At 30.3% G+C, this 22,604-nt stretch overlaps 4 protein-coding genes and 1 long non-coding RNA gene across 6 annotated transcripts; 4 read left to right on the plus strand and 1 right to left on the minus strand.

Moving 5' to 3' along the window:
• The first annotated feature begins 288 nt into the window (after positions 1-288).
• LOC121121707 (uncharacterized) lies at positions 289-2,982 on the plus strand. The gene is made up of 3 exons (XM_071890071.1): positions 289-1,347; positions 2,114-2,558; positions 2,666-2,982. The coding sequence occupies exons 1-3, from the start codon at positions 339-341 to the stop codon at positions 2,898-2,900; spliced, it is 1,689 nt and encodes a 562-aa protein (XP_071746172.1). The 5' UTR covers positions 289-338; the 3' UTR covers positions 2,901-2,982.
• A 784-nt stretch (positions 2,983-3,766) lies between these two features.
• LOC121122124 (uncharacterized) lies at positions 3,767-6,213 on the plus strand. Its single transcript, XM_040717132.2, has 3 exons — positions 3,767-4,359; positions 4,423-4,847; positions 4,921-6,213. Exons 1-3 carry the CDS (start codon positions 3,879-3,881, stop codon positions 5,647-5,649), a joined length of 1,635 nt encoding a protein of 544 aa, XP_040573066.1. The 5' UTR covers positions 3,767-3,878; the 3' UTR covers positions 5,650-6,213.
• Positions 6,214-11,455: 5,242 nt separating this feature from the next.
• On the plus strand, positions 11,456-13,112 carry LOC139906040 (uncharacterized). The gene is made up of 3 exons (XR_011781235.1): positions 11,456-12,144; positions 12,198-12,337; positions 12,400-13,112. It is a non-coding gene; the product is annotated as an uncharacterized lncRNA (long non-coding RNA).
• Positions 13,113-13,506: 394 nt separating this feature from the next.
• Positions 13,507-17,051, plus strand: Ku80 (X-ray repair cross-complementing protein 5 Ku80). Its single transcript, XM_040716252.2, has 8 exons — positions 13,507-14,256; positions 14,312-14,464; positions 14,610-14,899; positions 14,958-15,249; positions 15,305-15,482; positions 15,539-16,217; positions 16,287-16,411; positions 16,468-17,051. The coding sequence occupies exons 1-8, from the start codon at positions 14,239-14,241 to the stop codon at positions 16,749-16,751; spliced, it is 2,019 nt and encodes a 672-aa protein (XP_040572186.1). The 5' UTR covers positions 13,507-14,238; the 3' UTR covers positions 16,752-17,051.
• On the minus strand, positions 16,236-18,703 carry LOC121121361 (chromatin accessibility complex protein 1). Of its 2 annotated transcripts, XM_040716253.2 has the most exons (3): positions 18,447-18,703; positions 16,718-16,954; positions 16,236-16,659 (listed from the first exon to the last, which is right to left on the minus strand). In XM_040716253.2, the coding sequence occupies exons 1-2, from the start codon at positions 18,594-18,596 to the stop codon at positions 16,748-16,750; spliced, it is 357 nt and encodes a 118-aa protein (XP_040572187.1). In that variant the 5' UTR covers positions 18,597-18,703; the 3' UTR covers positions 16,236-16,659; positions 16,718-16,747. The 2 variants fall into 2 exon arrangements, with proteins under 2 accessions (XP_040572187.1, XP_071745926.1); XM_071889825.1 differs by having other exon boundaries at positions 16,236-16,954; positions 18,447-18,696.
• Positions 18,704-22,604: the final 3,901 nt, after the last annotated feature.

The following is a 22,604-nucleotide window of genomic DNA, read 5'->3' on the forward strand; positions in this document are numbered from 1 at the left end:
GTCTGCATGAGCTTTTAAGACGGAGTCGCGAAGAAGAAAAATTATAGATTTATACCATTATACTTTTTTTGTCGACAAATATTCTTCTGAAAATGTTATCTTTTCTTTTGAATAGTTATTAAGCTTTATAACCCAAACAAACCTTTGACCATAAAGCATTCATTTTTAGGCGCAAAAAAATGGTACCATAAACTTTGTTGTTGTTTTTTGTGTGTCTTTTTTTGCACCCTTGTAGCCCATAAAAAAACTCTGTTGCTAAAAATATTCGTTAGGTTTATCTTTAGTAATCAATAATCTTCAAACCCTTTCAAGAGGAAGACGTTATTATATATTTAAGTATGGATAAGTCCGTTTTTCCGAGAGACAAGCCCATTTTTGAGATCCTTCTAAAAAAATTCTCCTCTGACATTCCTTCGTTACTCAGTCATTTGCTTACCATGCATAATGAGTCATGTGGCTGTCATCTCAGTGACTATGACTCGCAAAAAACTTACAATCAAATCTGGAATCAAAAGAAACTGCAATTCATGGAGCTACACAAATTAGTATCACAGATGGATTTCGAAGAGTATCTCAATCGAGTTCTTAGGCTTCTCATTCATGCGGATATCCCTGGAACACTCCCATTGCCGGAGGCAGAGTTCTGGGCTTCTTTAAGAAATCGAATTATATCGGGGAACGAGGAAATTTTGGAGGAAGCATATCCTCCCTCTTTCGTGGAAGAGGAACTTAACGATATTCACAATTACATTGAGAAAGAAATGACATCTTCAGAATTGACCTCGCCCTCAGAATTTAGGTCAACTTCATCTACATCTACGAAACCAAAAGTGAGTCGCAGCTGCGTGCCAATTGATTGTACTGGAATTTCATCCTCCTTTGGGATTTCGTGGTTTTGCATTCATTGCTCCATCTTTCATTTCTCAAAATATGACTGTCTACACTATTCCTATATTCACAAAAGTACTTCTCCTCTTGACCAAGATCAATGTTTAAATGTTTCATCAGAGAAGGTAGCAGCCAAAGTACATATTCAAAAGGGATCTAGATTCGGACCCATACAAGGGGATATCCTCCCAGAAAATAGAATTGATTTTGATGAAGATAGACTCAACCTATGGCTTTTGTATCGAGAAAACTCTAATCGGAGAATGATTGTCAAAGGCACACAAGATTGGACTAAATTTTTATCAAGAGCTCAAGATTCTGCAGAAGCAAATTTATTAGTCATTTCTTCAGGAAATCAGTTATATTTAGTTGCCTCTAAAGACATTAGTTGTGGTGAGGAATTATTTATATATAACAAGGAAGATCCTCTCACAGAGTTCTGGACATCGAGAAGTAGAGGTTTAATATTTATTTTTTTAATGATTTAAAATATACCTTCATACAATTTTGTACATATACCTTGTACTAATTTAGTAAATAACTAATTAATTGGATCATGCACATGTTCATTGTCTCTTTTTTCATAATTTTGAGTAATATAAAGAAATATGAATATAAAAAAGCTTGAAACCAACCACTGGATATTTTTCTAACCAGACAAAAAAAAATTGAAGTGTCATAAAATAATAAAATTTACAATCCTGGAATATTTTAATAAACAAACCATCTGAACATTGTCTAAATTTATTACTCAATGTCTGATAAGAAGTCTTCTATGTACCACCACCTTTTATTTAATCGACGTACCTATTAAAAATGACATAATTTGTTTAGTTCAAGCATTCAGTACACGAAAAAAAAGGTAAAGTTGATTAAAGGTGTAATTTTATTATTTCCTTTTTTTAGCATACCTATAGTAAATAGTTTCTTAATTAATTTTTCAAATAAAGGAATACAAAAATCAAATAATTTCAAGTAATATAAATTTATTGAAGTGGGTCATCACAAAAATTTGATGAATGATCGATTTGTATGACAAGTATATTTTTCCTTTTTGTTACTAATATTTGACTAAAAGAAACACTTAAATTTGGAAATTGGGTTAATTTAGCTGAGTCAATCTTTATAAAAAATTACACAATTGACGTTCACAAAAAAAAAACCAAAGTTGTTAATAAAATTGCAAAATATTTTATGTACCATTTTAATATTCCTTCATTTTCAGCTTGGTCGAATCAAACCAAATGTAATAGATGTGCTTCAAATGGAATTTTTGAGAATGCCTGCGATTACAGAACTCATGTAAGTCTATGGCATGATCTCCGATATGATGGAAATCCTCTCAATAGAGTATACTATTGTCCAGATTGTAGTGTCAAATCAATCGGAGCAAAAGAATTTATACGTCATTCAAGGGAGACTCATGGAACTCTTCCGTTTGTATGTCTACATTGTTCCAAAAGATTTGAAACCTATAATTCTCTGCTAAAGCACAAAATTAGGATGCATGATGGGGGTAAATCCATGAAAAGAACATGTCGAGATTGTGGAAAGGAATATGCAGATTCAAAGGCATGGAAGTTTCATGTCGGGCAGGTACACGCAAAGTCAAAAGATTTGCAGTGCAATAATTGTGATATGTATTTTTCGTCGAGATATGCTTTAAGTAGGTAAGGATTGTGGGATTCTTCATTAATTTATTTTAAATGAAAATCACAAATAGTTTTTTTATTAAAATAAGAACAGACTATTTTGTAATACGAATTTATATTTTCAGACACATTCGAGAAGTTCACAATCAAACACAAGAATACTCGTGTACCAAATGCGCTCGTCAATTTTCTCAACCATCAAATTTAAAACAACATATGCTCATTCACACTGGTGAAAAACCATTTTCGTGCCTCAATTGCACTTCAACCTTTACGACAAAACAATGTCTACAAGTGCATTATCGTAAAATTCACGGATATTCTGATCGAAACATGCCAATCATTATAAAGAAATTTTAATGATATAGTATTAGACTCTTAATGATACGAATACATATATTACAAACCATTAAATGGACGAGCATTAATACATTTAATTATACCTGGGAAGAAAAAAATACATTTTTAATCAATGCTATTTGAATAAAATGATTAGCTAATGAAAAATGTAATAGTATTCACAAGGTATACAGCTCTAATAAATAGTGATCATTTGCCATATGTCTTCATACATAGTACATTCAACATGTCTGCTCATATGCATGTGAAATTATCTGTATTCAGGAAATTATGTTTAAAGGTACTATAGACATATCAACTCTTCTCAAATGCTCAATGGAATTAGTGCAAAAATTATTGTATGAAATTTAGTCAACTCAAAAACTAGTCATAAAAATATTTGTTCTAAAAATGTTATAGCAACATCATTTATTTTTGAACCACATTGGTTTTTACAGTGAATACCTAAATAAATTTGATTGATATTATTATTTTTGTATTAACACAGAGTGATAGTCTTTGTTTTCACCCGTTTTCTTTTTGTTCCATATTTTTTTTTCAAACAGTGTTTAAGAAAGAGAAAAGTGTTATACATCCGTATTCCACCATATGTCAGTGGTTTACTTATCGCTAAGTTAAAAGTCCTTGGTTTCTTCCTTAATGTTCCTTATGGAAAAAGGAATACTAACTATTCTCAAAATGAATTAATATGGAACCTCCAAATAATCACCAACAAAGTTTTTAGTGCAAAAAAAATTTTAATGCCTCCTAATATTATAAATCGTTTATATCTATTAAAATAATCAAGGATATGCAATAAGATATATGTATATGTTAGTGGATATTATCAAGCCATACTTTTATTAAGCATTATATGTTATTATATATCCTGCGCGCGGTTCCGTCTGTCAGAAGTTAAAGTCTTCAATAGTATTTCAGTTGTTCCATAACAAAGATGTTATAAAATACATAGTAAGATTGACTTATAAAAGTGTCAAAATGAAAAAAAGAACCAATTTGACATTCTTTATCATCATGATGGCTACAACTGTTTCGTTAACTTATGCACAGCTTTGGGAAAAGATAAGTTCAACGACTACTTTGAGACCTATAGAATCTAGAACATCAAAAACTGAACTAATAAGAAACAAACTACTACAAATTTTAAAAAAACGCCTCAACATGAACTCTCAGAGAAATTTATTCAGAGGGGACGATAATCCGATAATATCTTCTAGAAATGATAATATCGAAGAAAAGAAGCAAAAATTACTTATGGAGACGATTCGAAATATGGAGACTCAAATGCAACAAGCTAAGTCTGAGCGAAAGGAGTCTGAAAGGGATATCAAAAATATGAAAGATACTTTAGAGAGAGAAAAGCAGGATTTAGAGCTTTTAAATAGAAAAAGAGAAATCGTCACAAAGGCTCTAATGAAACAGGCTGAAATAGCTCAAACCAAAAGGAATATTATACAAGGTAAGTGGGTATACAAAAAAATGATGGGTTATTCAATGTTTTAATTATATGTACATTCTGTAGAAGCCTTAAAACGTCGAAATAAAGTAAAAAAAGAAACAGAGAGAATAAAGGAGGAAATGCTTCTTATGCAACAAATGGAATTACATCGTCGAAAAGAAAAAGAGTTAGATAAAATCCGTAAACTAAATCTAATCAAAAAAGAAAAACAAGAAGAAATCCGTGCACTTCAGGCCCATAAATTGTTGGCAAAAGAAAGTAATGAACGTGTAATTCAAAAAATAAACGATCTTAAAACAATGAACTTTCTCGGGGATGATCAGGAAGTTCTGGATTTCCGAAACATTCAACCACAGGTGAAAACAAATGATATTGAGGCCATATTAGCACTAATATCAGACGAGCGAAGAACACGGACAACCACTCTGCCTCCAAAAAAACTAACAGAAAGAGAAAGACAAAGTTTGCTGACACTTTTAGATTTAAGAGTACGTAATGATTATTAGGAAAATAGTATTTTTTTTATAATATAATATATCATTCATAATTTTTTTTTTTCAGAAAAATGCTTTAGTTTTGACAAAAAATAATAAGAAAATTGCTGAAAAGTTTAAAACAGAAAATGCTTTGTTTTTATCATCCATTGATAATGTAGATGATGGAGATCTCAAAAATGAAAAACTAGAGTTTTCTTCGATTGATGATTATGATTATGATGAGTATAAAGAGTACGATTATGATTACCAGGATGAAGAGGGCATAGAATTTGACTATTCTCCAGATTATGTGCCAAAAGTTTTAAGAAACCATCCTCCTAACTTACTAGCTAAACAGAAAAACCGAATAAAACATAGGAAATCCCCCCTGGTTACTCAAACTCCGCATATTAAATATCTCCCTCGTCCTATTGTCTATGCTCAGCCCCCTAATCTACTTCAAAAACAACCTCAACCATTAAGATATAGCTTAAACAAACATAATCAAGACTACAATCACTATAATAAAGAAGATTTCTACGATTTCAATAATGATTTCTCCATGGAAGCTGATAAATTTTTCAGAGAAGCTTCTATTTCAAGGAACAAAATACATAATAAAATACAAAAAGAACTTAATTTGACACCTACCAAGAAGCAGGGTAGAAATAAAGGTCGGAGACGTCGAAAAGGAACAAAAAGAACGAATAAAAATGTCAAAGAAGAAGTTCCTCATAGTACCAAAAAGTTATCTTTTAGTGACATCATGTCTGACTTTTTAGATAAAAATCCAATACCCTTTGATTTGAATTAAGTTTCGATTCGTGAGACAGTCATGGACAATATATATATATATATTCCGAGTGTATCCATGTATTTATGTAAACATCGTGAAAACATGCATCACCTATGAATATAATCATCAAATCTTATATAAAATTAGTATTATTCGCTGATTTTTTAACCCTCCCCACAAAAAAAATAGACGTTACTGAAATCTCTCCAAAAAAAATTATCGCATATACTTAAATATAAAATATACAGATTTATATAAATAATTATATTACGGTGTTGATAATTTTTGGAACAAGCCCCCCCAAAAAAAAAAATATAATAAGAATAATAATAATGAAAGCTAGCGACGCCCCTGACTAAAATATTAATGGATGTTTCAAACATGAATGAATACGAGTCGGTGGCAGATATTCAATATTAAAGATACTCAATCTTATCAATACTGAATTATCAAAAAATGGTTAAATGTATTTCTTTATGGGTCATCAAAATTACTCATTATATGAGGTGTTTACGAATTTATATGTATATATTTATACAATTAGATAATTTTTTTACTGAAATATAAATAATGATATTCAAATTTATAGTGTAAATTTTTACCATAATGGATATACTACATATATTCTGATTAAGGATTGTCAATGGCAGAGGTGGTGAAAACCCCTTATACTGCCGGTCTTGTGAAAGCTCTCCTTTGGAAAATTTGCATTAGGAAAATTGCCCTTGTGGAAAGTTTTGCCGTTTGTAAAACTCGCCGGGCAGAAAATTTAGCCTTCTTATATTTAATATAAATTATGAGCTTTAAAAAAAACAACTATTGAGCATTTTTAAATCATTTTTCTGTAATTTGATTTGAATATATGTATCTTGATATGATAATGCTGATATGAAAGGATTATTTTGTGTTTTTTATGGTTATACTTTGATAAAAAGTTGTGAACTGTTTTCCTACAAGTATGGAAAATGATCACTGAAATCTCGCTTACCTAATGAGTCCGAACAAATTGTATACAAGTATTACCAGTGATGTAAATCGTGTGTATTTTTAGCTTTACATTTTTTGGAATTGGTAATCTGAATTTTTTTTTTGCTTAGCAGATGTAATTATTATTTAATTCCTGAGTAGTGCACTTCCTTTCCTAAATAGATTCAATTATATTCAAACCCTCATTGAACAGTCGAGTGTGTCCATAAAAGACGAAGGTTAAGCCTTATGATTTGTTGCGGAGTTACAATTGTAATTACTTGGTGGATTCCGAGTAGAATCGGGGATTGACATCAGAGTAATTCTTGTCAATATCCTTGTCTATTTCCTCCTTCCCCTCCTCCCTTGTCACAACTGATTGTAGCTGATCTGCTCCAAAACATTCTTTCAAATTGTCAGGATTGCAATGTTGATTTTGGTTTTTTTTTAATATAAAAGATTCTATCAATGACAAAAACCAAATCTGTAATGTTAAATAGTAAATAAATTTTTGGAATATTTTTAATACTTTGTTATAATTTACTAATCAAATGTAACCAAGTTTAAAAGAATCTGACTTGAATTAGTTTTTTTATGTAAAAATACATTACAGAGTACATTAAAAAAGGGTTATGAAAATGAAAGAACAGGAATGGAAGGTGCTACATGTACAGGGTAGGGATGCAAAACTTAGACTGTTAATCAATTTTAGGTTTAGTGATCATTTTTTGATTTTCTATTTTTGCAGTCCTTTTTACATAAACAAACTGTTATAATTGTTGTCACATTTTCTACAACTGCAACCATTGTATTCCTGTTCCGTGGTCATTATATATAACTCATCAAGGCAGTCAAGTTATAGATTTCCTTGAACTAAAACGAGTACAAGTAAAGTTTTTTTTTATGTTCTTTTAATTGACCAGATGGAGTTGCAATGAGTTTAAGTATAAGTGAACATTATAGTATTACAGTTACTTCATCTAAACTATGAATCTTCTTTGATACATAAAGAATATCTTCTCTTGGAAACCTAGGCAAATTGAATTCAAGAGAATAATTTCTCCCGGGTACGTTGTCCATTGAGCTACGTCGTTCCATCAGGCTTAAATGATGTTACGAGTGTTGGAACATGTGTCTAAATAGAGATATTTCCATACCAAAGTTAATATTTTTCATGAGAAACTAAATTGCTGTGAACAGTGCCGTAAATACAATACTAGTTGAACAAGCCCCAATGATGATTGTGTCCCCCAAATGAAATATTAATTTTAAGCAAATTCAAATTATTGTGCTTAATAATTGTTTATTTTTAAATGAGCCCCTAGACCAGGTCTGTCAGTGCTTATCCCCTCCCCAGATCTTGAGTTGACATATCATCTTGGTTTCTTGAGTTTTAGTTCAAAAAATGTATATAATCTTGGGTTTTTGTGTATAATAAGCTACAATTACTGATTTATTTAACTTACTTATTTGAATCAGCGTATATACTATTAGATACAGTCTTTCGTTGGATATTACATTCATTTTTGTAAATGTTTTAAAAGTGTATGTTTTAATCCATTAAGGTGCAAGTGGAATTTTCAAAACGTTAAGCGATTGTAGAACAAACCTATTTTATAATTTTTGCAGTATGTGTTGCAAAGGGTAAACAAGCTTAATATTGAATTTCAGTAAGATTAATTTACCCTTTTCATAAGTTTGAACCAACTTTTGAGAAAGGAAAAGAATATTAATCTCTATAAAATAAAACATTTTCCTTGAAAAATTTTATTTTAATTTCAAATATGAGTGTATAAGTTATATGAAATTATTCAGTCCTGAGAAAATGCAATGTAAAAGTTAAAGAACCACCACCTTTTTCAAGGAATTTGTTTGAAAAATAATAACAACTTGGGTTTTATTTGTGTTAATATAAAATGATATATGTATTTGAACGGTAATTAGTCGATATATTATTTAAAATTGAGTATTCGGTTATAAGAGGTCTATTCAGAAGAAATATTATTTTATTTTTAATGCAGAAATTGTTTGAGGTTACGAGATGAAACTTTTAATATTCTGTAATAATGAGTTATATTATACCAATGAGCTCTAATCCTATGTGGAGGAACACAAGCTCCTACCACGCAATCTGTTGTGGTGAAAATATCCGTTTTATGAGAAATTCCAATAGTAAAACTCATATGAATTTTGTACAATTATAAGATTTTAATATTTTTTGTCGTAGTTGTAATTTTATCTCAACATCACTTAGTATATTAAGCAACTCTTTTATTTTGGGATAATATTTGAAATTCCAAAATTTGTTTTTGAACAAAAAATGATCTGAATATATACAATTGAAAATCAAAGAAGATATATATTAAAAAGTTCTCTAACGTAAATGTTTAAAAAAAATATTGAATTAATTATTTAAACTGATGAATTTGACCTTCAAAAGTAAAGTATCAACTTCAGTTCGTGTCTGTACAAGACCATTATGTAGTAAGTTTCATTCAAAAAATGAATTAATATGGAATATTATTCGTCCATTGATCTTTCAATACTAATGTGATTTATTCATAAAGTTGGGCAATTAGTCAAATGGATTTGGAGTCGGATAATTCAATTTTTAAGATTCAGAGCCAAGATTACAAAACATTATTTCAAACTATAAAATTAGAAATAATTTATTTTTAAATGTTTATTATTTTAGGGCCTGACAATTCTACCCAACTATAGAAAAATTGTTAACAGTTTAAAAGGAGCTTATTATAATTCAGCCAATCAACGTCCAGAACACTGATTAGGGGGAAAAACAAAAAATCGACAGCCGATAACAAAATATACGGTATATTTTTTTTATTACAGAGGTAACACACAAACACAAAAATTTACACTGTATTTGGTTGCGAGCTGTCGAAATTTCTTCTTCTTTTCCTCTAATCAGTGTTCTTAAAAGTGATTGGTTGGATACAAATTAGTTTTTCATTAAGCTGTGGAAAACTATTATTCAATAAAAATTCCATAGTTGGAAGAATTGGCCAACTACCAACTGATTTTGGGCCTTTTTCTGTATCTTTTCAGATAAGAGGATGCGGGAAGGTAATGTCCAATATTATTATAACAACAATTTTAATAATAACTAATAGTCAAGGTTAATATAAATGCTAATAGTTATTTTTTAATAGTAGTAACATTGGGTTACTTATTGTTTCAGCATGAATAATCATTAAAAATATAACCTTAATCCAGAACCTATTTTATTTAGTCCTGAACTTTGGGTAAAATGCTTATAAATTTTGAAGCAATTATCCATGTAAGTTCGGGTACCCGAATTCTTGGGTAAAAAGATCCAACCTGACCTGGATTCGAGAAAATGTGGATCAATCCTATCTTTAATAGCATTATATCAACCTCTAGATCAAAAAATTAAAATTAATCAATTTTAGTTTTAATTATGATTAATGCATAATTAAGAATAATTAATATCGTTAAAAATATAATTGAGTAACATAATTGAAATTGCACTTTTTCTCAAATATCTAATTTAAAATCAGTAAGACGTATTTTTTTTTTTTTTTTGATAGCAATTCATCAAAATAAAATAATAATAAGTATATGTAAAATATATAACTTTGTCACTAGTAACACATTTTATTGGTCATTTTTAGAACAACTCCGTGCTGCTTTAAGAGCTAACTCTAATCAAGGGACAAATTGAAGTTGCAATGATTTTGATATTGTTCTCTAGTTATTCAAAGTCAAACTGTGCTTTTTTCCCCTCTTGTTTATTCTTTATTTATCATATGTTTAAATAGATACGTACAAATAAAATGTGCGTTTTCTTAGAAAAACATAAAGCAATTAAAGTTTTATTATTTAAGATCTTTATATCATTAATTAACTAAAATAATCTTAAAAAATCGACAAGTAGATGAATAAACTACAAAGGAAAGAAAAACCTTTGAATAAGAAAATTGATTGAAATAATAAACTTATAGACTCCTCTAGTACGTTGTGTTTGTGTATCAACTATCCGTAAGCGTGGCGTAGTCAGCAATGTGTATTGTTGTCTCAGTCCTTATTTAATTGACCCAGACTTGGGACATTCATATTCTTGGGACCGGTCCTTATGACTGTCGGGTTTTCAGACTGTAAGTACTAGAATTGATTAAAAAATAAAAAGGTTGAGTGATGTCATCAAGGACCGAACTTTTTAAGTTTAAGGAATTATATTCAGGAATGAGCTGAACCTGACCGAGACTGAACTAGACGGACAACTGCATTCAGTCCTAAATAAGAACATACACAACACTATTAATGCATGACAGGGTTAATTTCTTTCGAATGTTTCTTTAACGGTCATATTGGAGGTATTCAATTTCACAACAATACTGTTCCAAATGTTTGTCATCAGATTGTGAGCTTTTACTAAGTCAAACAACTTATATTTATCTTTTTATTACACATATTCATTCAAAAACGATTTAAAAAAATGTCTCAAAGTTTACATATCCATGGATATGACTATGAGTTATGACTCACAAGTCATATTAGGCGTACTATGAAGAGTACATATTGCGACTCTACTCTTTTAATCAAATATTACTAAGTTATATTATAATACAGTATCGAATAAAATACTGTCTAGATTTTAATAATATTTAATTTATTTTAAAAATGGTGAAGAAATAATATGACAATGATAGTCTGCGAGTATAAAAGATATAAATAGCAGTAACTGATTTGGCAAACTACCAGATGATTTTGGGCCTTTTTTCTGTTTGAACCCGAACCGGGCACAACCTTGGTTATTAGTTATGAGTTATGACATTAATATATTAACTAACTTTTTACTACCTAACACTGGTCACTTATGAGTAAGGGTGATAATTTTGGTAAGAATGGAAAAGCGTGCGAGGAGAAAAGAAGAATTACTTATGGCATCATTGATTAAATAATATATATCTTCTTCTATCAATCATGAACGTTATCATTCCCGCCTTTATTATTCAATATTAATATAATATGAGATGGTGATAGTCGATAGAGAACTGAATAAAATCCCCAAAATGATGTCGCCTTCTGTCTGGATTTATGAAAATGGAGGCCGAGGAATTTGGAAAATACTTACCGGATGAGAAACAGATGGTTTGTCGGATTTGTCGATATAAATGTGCCTTTAGTCCCCTGTCTAGAATTACACGCCACTCATTATCCTCATCTCATAACAAGAGTATGGATATTCATCTATAAAATCAATTTGACGATGAATACATCAAGTCAGACTTTAACTTTGATCTCACAACGATGCTTATTGCATGTAATATAACCTTATCCATTGCTAATCATCTACGTTCAAAAAATTTATGGACAAATACAAGGGTAAACATATCCCTTCCCGAGGAACCATCATTAAATTAATGGAGGATGTTGGTACTGATGTCATGTATAGAAATACATATAAAAATGTTTTAAGTCATCCACACCAAATGATGATCAAGTTATCAGTAAAAAGTATTTACGAATATCGAAATGGAACTTAGAATTTTGTACTATCTCTCAGTAAGTATTCAATTTTTTTTTTAATCTAACCATAAAATATGATTCTATTTTAGCTAAACATATCAAGAATTATGAAACACAACTCAGTAAAGGGCAAAAACAACTGCTTAAATGGTCACAACAACGGGGGTAGTAGCTTTGGATGGTTTGCAACTAGTTTGTCTGAGACTACTTACTTCGCTTTAAGACTTGGGTATGATAATTAGGTTTTCCAATATTACATAGTCAATAAATATTACTTTTTTATCACTAAAGGCTTAGCTATTGTTGATGGGCTCCAAGAAGTGGTGTTCAGAAAACTCATAAAAGGCAAAAACAACTGTTTAAATGGTCACAACAACGAGGGTAGTTACATTGGGTGTTGCATTATAATTAACAATTGTGTATATCCATCATGATAATAGTATGTTGTTATATAAGCATACCTAAATAACGGGGAGAAATCTTTTTTGATGCTCTTAATAGGGAGTAATATCGCCGGACATTACTACATAATTAGCTTTTGCTCTAAATCTTTACGATGAATTTATTTCTAACATTTTTTTATTAATATATTTATTGTCTAATTTTATGATTTTGACATTTACTTTATTATTAATAATTAGTTAGATCTCATCGGTAGAGATATATCTATCCTGTGCACAATTGTATATAGCAACTTCCACATGAAGAAGAGGGGTGATTATCTTTTGATTAAACTCCACGTCTCACTTGTGTATTGCAACCTAAAGTTATGACATATTTAACTGAATTCCGATGTCAGAACAAGAAAATATTACTTGGATCAATCTATTATTTCAATATTCTGTATTTATAATTTATTATTATTAATAGTTATATGATTTTAATTGTTTAATTTTGTATATTTAACTTAAATGTTTAATGGTTTATTTTTTAGTATGTAGATTATATTTAATTAAAGCCTTCTTTTTTAAACTTTGAGCTTCAAATATATTTCAAATACTCTACTTTGTCGTTTCATTAGCTATTATTCTGAGAATAAGATTCATAATGAATTACAATTTCATGGAGTGTGACGTTTTCAAATCTACTGTAACGGATAAAAACGTCGAAGTCAATTATACGTAGTATATCTTCATTAAACATTTTGCTAATAAATACATTAGTTATACCCTCAAAAATCATAATAAAGCAAGCAGATGATAATCACATCAGTATTTTAAACAATGATACCATATGTCTTTTTTCCCCCCTCCTCCTCGCACGCGTTTTCTCTACAATATTATCAACTATACTTATGAGATATGATCAGGGGTCGGCAACCTATGGCACGCGTACCACTGCTGGCACGCCGAGGCATATTCACTGGCACGCGCAAGTTAGAATATATTCTCGTAGTTTGTGTGTTTTTTTACTATTGTTGTTGATAGTGGACACTCATTGATTAATATCATTGAAGTTGGCACTCCATGTCTCAAAGGATGCCTACTCCTGGATATGACTATGAGTTATGACTCACAAGAAATATTAGGCGTACTATGAAGAGTACACAATGTCTGTTGAATATGTAAACAATAAGTTATAACTTATAATTAAAAGTATATTTATTGTGTACAATTTGCGATTTGTACAAGTTGCAAACCAAAAATGGCATGAACAATTTTCAATGACCATTTAAAATACATGGGATGGGGATCATGCAATAATTGAATATTATCGAAATTTAAATGGTGTAGTTTTGACTGTTTTAATACAAACTACTAAAATATTATTTTCTGTAGCACATTTAAAAATTCAAATGCCCACAAACATATTACTCATAATTTCATAAATACATAGTAACTATGAAATTTTAATAAATTAAAATGACATGATAGTAAATATGTTGTAATTAAATAACGCATTTTAAGACGAAGAAATCGCAGATTGTCCAATTTGCTAATACAAGTTGCAACTTGTGCAAACATCTCAACTTCTACAAAACATATATAATAATAAACTCAAGAGAAATATGACATAATACTATGACGTCATAATACTTTATGCAAGTTTCAACAAGAATTATTTTCAAATAACATCATTTCATAGACAGTTTAATTTGTTTCTTTTATAAATTAATTGGACGCTAATGTTATGGGCCCCAAAATTGAAGTAAGTAATGGAAATGGAGTAATTGATTGATTTATTTCAATATTTTTGTTGGTAGATAGATGCTATATGCCTGCTCATCGATGTTGGTCCCAGCTCATCACGCTCTGGATATTTGGAACAAGCGAAAAATGCCGCCATGAGTCTCGTAGAGCGTAAGATGTTTAGTGAAGCTAAAGATCGGTTTGCACTCGTATTATTTGGATCTCAGGTCAATATTTTAATATAGAATTTATCTAATGAATAAAAGCCAGATGGGATAGATACTCAATGCATACAATGAATAATAAGTTGATGTTTATCAGGATATAATAATTATAAAAGAAATCATGAATAGTTATGACCAATATTTTCAGGAAACGGATAATTCCATGGATTACGAAGGTGTGAAGGTCGTTCGAGACGTTTGGGGACCTGCTTCTTTTGAGTTACTTCGCTATTTGGAACTAAAAGTTGGCGGAGAAAGTGAAAAGGGCTCGGATTGGTTAGATGCTATAGTTGTGGGCTTAGATTATCTCAAGGATAAGGCTCCTCAGGCTAATAAGAAAATTGTTTTAATGTCCGATTTAGCCACTCCTTGTAATGAAGATCAATTTGAGGTTATCGTAACCAACATGGAAAATGAAAATGCTGAGCTGTGCTTTTTGTATGATAATATTACAATTATTACTTAGTTTATAATGCAATTATGATTACGTATTTAGCGGTCCTGAATGGGATGAATCAGGAACTTCACAAGGACCAAGTACGTCGAATAGAAGAGATGATGATCCACCCCAATCTCATTCAACGAAGAAGCCTCAATCATTGAATCAAATTTCAGCATCGGATCTGCTCAATCAAATGGTTGAAAGAACGGATGGTATTTTTTGTAACGTGGAAGAAGCTATGCTTAATCTTTTATATAAGGAACGAAAGAATAAAAAACCATTTCCTTGGAGAGTAGTACTTGAAATTGGACCAAATATTAGGATCAGTACGACAGGATATATTGCTGTAGGGAAATTGATAGGATGGATTAAAAAATATATTATATCGTATGTGTGTTTAGGTTAGACGTGAACCCGTGAAAAGTTGGAAGAAATGTCTTGCTCGTCCCACGGATGAATCAAGCTATGAATTGAAACCAGAAGTGTCTTATGTTCGTAAAGACGATAATGAGAAAAAAGTGGAGGCAAATAATCTTATTGAAAGTTACAAATATGGATCCAAATTAATAACAGTATCAGGTATTTGTCCGATTTTTAAAATCACCACTTCTGCATCATACTCATTATATTTTTAGAGGAGGATAGGGCTAATTTCCATTATGAAGGTGGGGGTAAAAGTCTTAAAGTAATTGGATTTATTAAAAAAGATCAAATACCCAATCAATATCTTCTGGGTAACGGAAACATGGCCTTTCTGCCAACTGAAAATGATCCTCATTCCTCCACTGCTTTATCCGCGATTATTTTGAGCATGGTAGAACTTGGACGAGCTGCACTCGTTCGTAAAGTTTATAGAGCTAAAACTACTCCACGTATGGGCATTCTCGTTCCTGAAATAATTACTCCCGAAGATGATGAAGAATCTGACGAGACTTATCGTTTAATATTCATTGAACTTCCATATGCTGAAGATGTAAGAAAGTTTACGTTTCTATCCTTGTATACCAACACCTCAAGACCCTCCGAAGATCAGCTTAATGCAATGGATAAATATATTGATGCTGCTCTATTGGAAGACGAAGAGTTTCAGACTGAATCTATTCCAAACCCGTGTAATCAATATCTGTACCGATGTCTATCTCATAGAGCGTTAAATCCAGGAAGAGTTCTACCAGATGTTGATGTCTTCATTAAAAAATTATTTGATACTCCTGAAAGAGTGACAAGTGGCACAAGGGAAGTCCTTGAAGAAATGTTAAATCTATTTCCCTTGGAAGAGTTAAAAGATGCAAACAAAGGTAAAAAGAGAAAAATGTAAGTCTAGTCTGAATATTTCATATATGTTCTATATTATTTGTATTTTCATAATTTTTTCTTTTACAGTGACGAAAACAATGGTGAAGATAAACGGCTTAAAGACGATAAAGGACCGGTCACTGGTATTTCTAATTCAACTCCAGTTCATGATTTTACTGCACTTTTAGAACAAGGAACCAATATCGACGAAGGTAAGTTTTCGGTTTATTACAAATTTTATAAATAATCAATTCATTTTATATTCTAGCCGCTCAGATGCTTGAGTCAACGTTATTACAATTTCTTCGTAAGGGTTCTTGTACAAACATAATTCCCTGTTTAAAAGTTTATAGAGATACATGTTTGATCAAATCTCTACCAATCAAGTACAATGATTTTATAAGAGAATTTAAGCGTATAATGCAAGGCAAAGATCTTGAAGACATATGGTTAGAAGTAGCTGAAAAGAGTTTAGGACTTATTACAAAATTCGAACATGGTAAAAGTGGTGTTCTTACAAAAGAAGCTGATAATTTTTTAACGTCAATTTAAAGAACATCATCTTCGTCAACGTCTACTTCTTTTTTCATCAGTTCCAGATACTCTGAATATTTTATCTTTTTGGGAATGATGTCTTGTAAGAATTCTAGCGCATTCTTCCGTTCAACAACCTCTGACAGATCGTCATAGTCGACATTTCCCAGGTTCCCTCCATTCTTCTGAGATAATTTTGTTAAATAAATGATAAAATACTCCTACATTGGATGTAAAAAGTATTAGTTTTATGATGATTTATAATTCCAGTTCAACAAAGAGATTTTAAAAAATATAAACGGATATGTATTACTACTAGAAGCCTGCCCTGGGTTACATTTATTTTTATATTTTAATTATTTTTTGACAATAGAGCTTTATCATGATATCATAATTACATAAAAATTAAAGGCGACGCTATCATGGGGCTCTTAGTCGGTATTTTTACCATATTAAATGAACATATTTCCAATAAATCTTGAAATCTTCAAATGGCTTTAAGAATTTAAAAAATAATAATAATACATGAATTGAATACATGCTCCATCATAACGACAAGTAGTGACATTTGAATTAAAGCAAAGTGATTTGTTCTGAAAATCCCTAAAAATGGTTAGATTTGTACAATATAAATATATATATTTATTTGTTGATCGATTAGGGACTAAAAAAATATCTTATTATTTCCGTTGTATTAGTTCATTTATTGTCTACACCAGCGTTTCTCTAAGTGAGTGCCGCAGCACACACAATAAATTGGTATTTTGACATCTAATTTTAAAAAAAAAGAAATCTTAGATTCAATATATAAATACATTATTTTTACATACCAAAGAATAAAATTTCAAATTCATTTTAGATATATAAAATTAACCGTAAAATCTTTCTTAAGTAATAATTTCGAATAATGTGTTAATTTAATAGCCCACCGGGTTCAGCGTCACTGCGTTGTGCAGCATATTGTTTTATCATTTAAACGCAAAAATAAATGTGAGCAAGAAAATCGTTGTTTTTTCTTTAAAATAAGGCCCACAAGAATTTGATATGATTGATTATTGAGCCTCAGCCTACTTCATACGAGCCTTCGTCCACCAGCTCTGTGTTAGCACCGAAGGTTGCAAGGTTAGGCATCTACCTTAGTGAGAGATTACACGCGGCATAAAATTGTAAAATCTTTCGATGGTTTCGAGCAAACATACTATTTTCAGATTTAATTCTCTGTTCATTAAAGTATAGTATAAAATAAACAAAACATGTCCATCTAGGCAATACAGTGTCATTTTTTCAAATATTTTAAACTGGGGTTTCCTAGAGATTTTATGTACTTTTGGAAGGTGTCCTGACTGATTTTTTTTTTTTTTTTTTTTGAGAAATGCTGATATAGACTATGGAAATATGATTATTATTTCGAAGATGTAAAAACATATTACTTATTATGGTTTGATATGCAGTATAACTATGCAATAGAGGGATAGATTTTTAATAAACAGTAAGGTTTATGTCCTTTTATTTGTCGATCCATTTTGACATCCAATAGTTGACTTAGTATTATTTAAAAAAAAAGGGATTTTATTGTTATAATAAAACTTGGTTGTTTACACTCCACAAATGGTTGATACTACATGAAAACGCTCTTTAAAATAACCCAAAAGACAAATAAATAAAACTTAAGGAGGTATTTCTACATTTGAAGAGAATCCTTTATGTACTAACCGTAGCCTTAGTTATGAGGTAAAGGGACTCCTGGCTTATATTATCAATATCTGGCGATGATTTCATGATGGTTCGAACTCGGGACATGGGAAGACTCACATCCTTTCGAACAGAGCCAGAAGAAGGTGACGTAACGTTTGATGTAGTCATGACTGATGTACAACTTTAAATTACTGATTAGATTTATATTGAGGGACAAAAAGGAATTAATATGTTGTAGTTACGGCGGTGAATCTTTATTGTTTATAATTTTCTTTTTTTCTTTCGTTCCATTTCTTATTTATTCAAGGGTACCAAACACAAATAACAAATAGCCCGTTGTATAATGAATTAATATAATTACAGAATTTTGAAAATATTATTCCTAATTATTATAAATAAATAATTTATTTTATTTTATATCAAAATGAGGGTTTTGAAATTGGCCTCTTCTTGGTTGTAGTTCAGACTGAGACAAGATAATTTAAGCATCTAGGTTTTACAAAAGATACTATAAATCTGACTGATACTCTATGGTTGAAACTATTTTCTATGTTTGAAACAGATAATGGAGTAGGTAATGAATTACTCATTTGACTGAGTGTGAGTTCATTATTTTCTTCGTTCGTGCTTCAGCACAAGAAGATTTTGATGTTCTTCTGGTATTCTGCTCAATCATGGAAGTATTGTGAAGATTTAATCACAGAACTTCATCTTCCTTCAGCGAACGGTTTTTCATAGGTTTTTCCGAGCATATATAATAATTATATATTCTGTGTGAAAATATTCGTCTTTGAAATGAAGGAAATAAGTAAGTTTCTTTTTACTATCAACTAATTTTCCATGTAAAAATATCACTAAAAATTGATGGGTGAGGTCTTTTAAAATGTATTTAAAAAAATATTAGTAAAATATATTTTTTAAATAATTTATTTTAGAAAATAAGTTGTTTCCAAGGTCAAAGCTAAATAAAAATTCATTACAGTTATTATGTCTTTTGAATTTTTAATGTATTTATTTCAAGTAAATTTAGTTTTTTTATGTAAAATTCGATTTTATATTTGAGTGTAATTCTCTTTATTACAAAATTAGGAGAAGTATCAAAACACAATGAATAAACATCTAATTTCGAGGTATGATAGATTTCCATTTTTCTATTGTTTATGAATTAGTTATTAATTCATTAACAAATAACCGAAACAACCATAAATTGAATCAATAAATTCTTATGATATTCATTGCCTAAAAAGATCTTCCTGTAAATAGAATTAAGACGAGGTTTCAAACAATTAAAGATGTGCTCAAGTCAAATCAAGTTCGATTTTTTCCTTCGGATTATAACATATCTACAATTACACATATTACAACAGCTGTACACTATTTTCTAAGATCATAATGTTTGTTCTCTATGTGTCTAACTAAGCCAAGCAGCCAAGTAAAAATCCTTATCATATTTATGTCTTTCTTTCTCTATGAGAGGGACTTGCAACTTCTTTTGGACTCACAAAACTTATAGACCCTAGTACTACTAATTCAAAGTCGTGCCTACTAGGCTAGTAGGTACGACTTTGAATTCCATTACTCAGTAGTCAGCAGAAGGAGGGAGGTGAGAGAAGTAAGGAGTTGGAAATACATTTCATTCATGGTCATTTGGATGGATCTCTCCTACGTAGCAATCAAATATATGGATCCACATCCATTCCTCCTTCCCGTTGATAGGAATAATATCCAATTCACACGCCTTCTGATCTGGACTCTTGACTGAACGAGTGCTTCTCTCGTTGGATCTCATCTCCTTTAAAATTAATGGAAGGATTGTTGATTGTGCAAGTGCCTCTTAATGCCAAGGCCAATTATAGTTACTTTTAATCTCGTTAATCATTGTCTATACATAAATTCCTCCAGATATTCTACAGAATAATGGTATACTTCTACATATAAGAACTAAGGAGTTCCATAAAACGACAGAAAGACCCAAGGAGTAACAAAGAGAGTTCTCATCCTCCATCCACTGCTCCTTCTTTGAAATTCTTGAAAGTCAACTCTAATTTGTCTCCTACTCTAAAAGAACTATTTCATTAATAAGAATCCTTCAGTGTTTTTGATTTATGCAACGGAGAATTCACTCATCTCAATCACATTTATATCCATTCCATTTACAAGTTGGACTTTGTGATATACGGATAATTATTTAACCTGGACACATCAATCTCACGCCTGATTTCTTTATTACTACTAAGTCTCTTTTGTTATTGGAAAACAAGTGCAAGATGATTATAGACTCGTAAAGATAATGTGTTTCTCTTTTCTCGATATTTTGGTTAACAAAGCATATTCCATTCTAATCTTACATATAAATAGTTCTTTGTTCCACAAAAAGAAATAATTCCCTAATGAATTAATCAATGATGAACAAAGAGTTATCATTTCTCATACACATCTCCTTCGTTGAAACTTGTTCCTTCTAAAGTGGACTTTTTTTCGTCTCTTATTCTGAGAAAAATATTTTATTGTTAAGAATCCTTCAGTTTCTTTTATTTATATAAGGCAGAAATCCCTTGGAAAAAGTATAAGTCAATCTGAGACTCTCAATGAATATACAGCCTTTTTTCTCGATACTTATGTCTGCAATGCATATTATATTTTGCTGTTATCTGCATAAATAGATTTTGTGAATTATTGAGTGCTAACAAAGTATAAGTGACCTCTTAACTGCTGTAGACTTATATTGGCAAACCTTAACATAATTGCAATTTTGAAACTTAGTTAGTCCTAATCATCTTCTAAAAACTTAATTACTTATCACCATATTGGAATATTACCCCCATGAAGATTTAGGATCCCTACACTAATAAAGATTATTAATAAATATTTACCATAACAGTTCTTATATTTAATTATTAGTTATTTTAAAAATACTCATTGATGACATAGATACAGACTTTTAAAATTAAAATCTAACTATTTATATTTTATCCTGCTTTTCTTTGATTTATACCTATATATATTATGAAAATGTATTATTATTTCAAAATCTGAATAAAACACTTTTTTTAAGAGCAAATCCTTTATTAAACGAAACAAAATGAAAATTCAAGATTTAGAAGATAACTTAATAATTTTTCTGGAGCTTGCACCAAGAGAATTTGACCTTTTTTTACCCAATTGTATGCTACTATTAGCTTCATTTATTTGTTATATATATTTAAATCCAACTTCAGCAATATAATTATCAAAATGATGTTGTTTTTTACACTTCAACACAATAGGAATCTCCCATTTCTAATAAATTGACAAATAGCTTTGTAAATCATCGTTATAGATTTGTCGAGTTTTGGTCGCTGAGAATATCATATTGTAAAGCTAACTAGCATGTAACGTAGTTAAATATAATAAATCTGAAACCCTTTTAAGATCACCCCTACTAACACTATTTTGAAAAATTTCGATGAGATCTCGAACTTCTCCAGAAAATTCAACAGAATAAGTTATTGATTTCTCAGAATTCAAAAAGGTCGTGCATTCGCAATCTTCAATTTTGAAATACTTAATGATGGAAGAGGCTATTTATCCGAATCTATAAAACAATAGATTAGAAAACGATGTATTCCACAACTATCTTGTTAACTGTGGCTAATGTTGTAGATGAACAACGTCAGATCATTGCAATAAACGATCAAAACGACTCTACAGAGACACGTTTTGAATTAAACTGCGGCAATGACGAAGTAAATCTTAAAAAATCTCACTTAAGAGTGTGTAATGTGTAATTTCATACATTGCACGCTATTATGTATATGTACTACAAAAAAATATTAAATGTGTAATTTGCAAAAAGAGGATTATTTCATAATGAAGAAGATTCTTGTCCAGACTCATTTTTAATTTCATTTAAAAATTATCACAGTGATAATCCGAATAGAGCACTTATTACACCGCCAGGCTCGATGTGTCGACTTCTTTTTCTGTGTGAAAAAATATTTCGTCAGCACAATGGCTCTCTTGGCAGCATTAAAATTTCAGAAAAATTGTTAATAGAAGTCCTTACTAATATCAATATGGCAAACGTCTTCGAAGGATTATCAAGACATGCTTAGAAACGTTAGAAGGAATTGATAATCATTACATCACCCTTATTCATTTGGTTTCAAAAAAATATATTTTTCTTCGCATGAAAAA

Source organism: Lepeophtheirus salmonis, chromosome 7 (genome assembly GCF_016086655.4).
Source record: "Lepeophtheirus salmonis chromosome 7, UVic_Lsal_1.4, whole genome shotgun sequence".
NCBI lineage: Eukaryota > Metazoa > Arthropoda > Copepoda > Siphonostomatoida > Caligidae > Lepeophtheirus > Lepeophtheirus salmonis.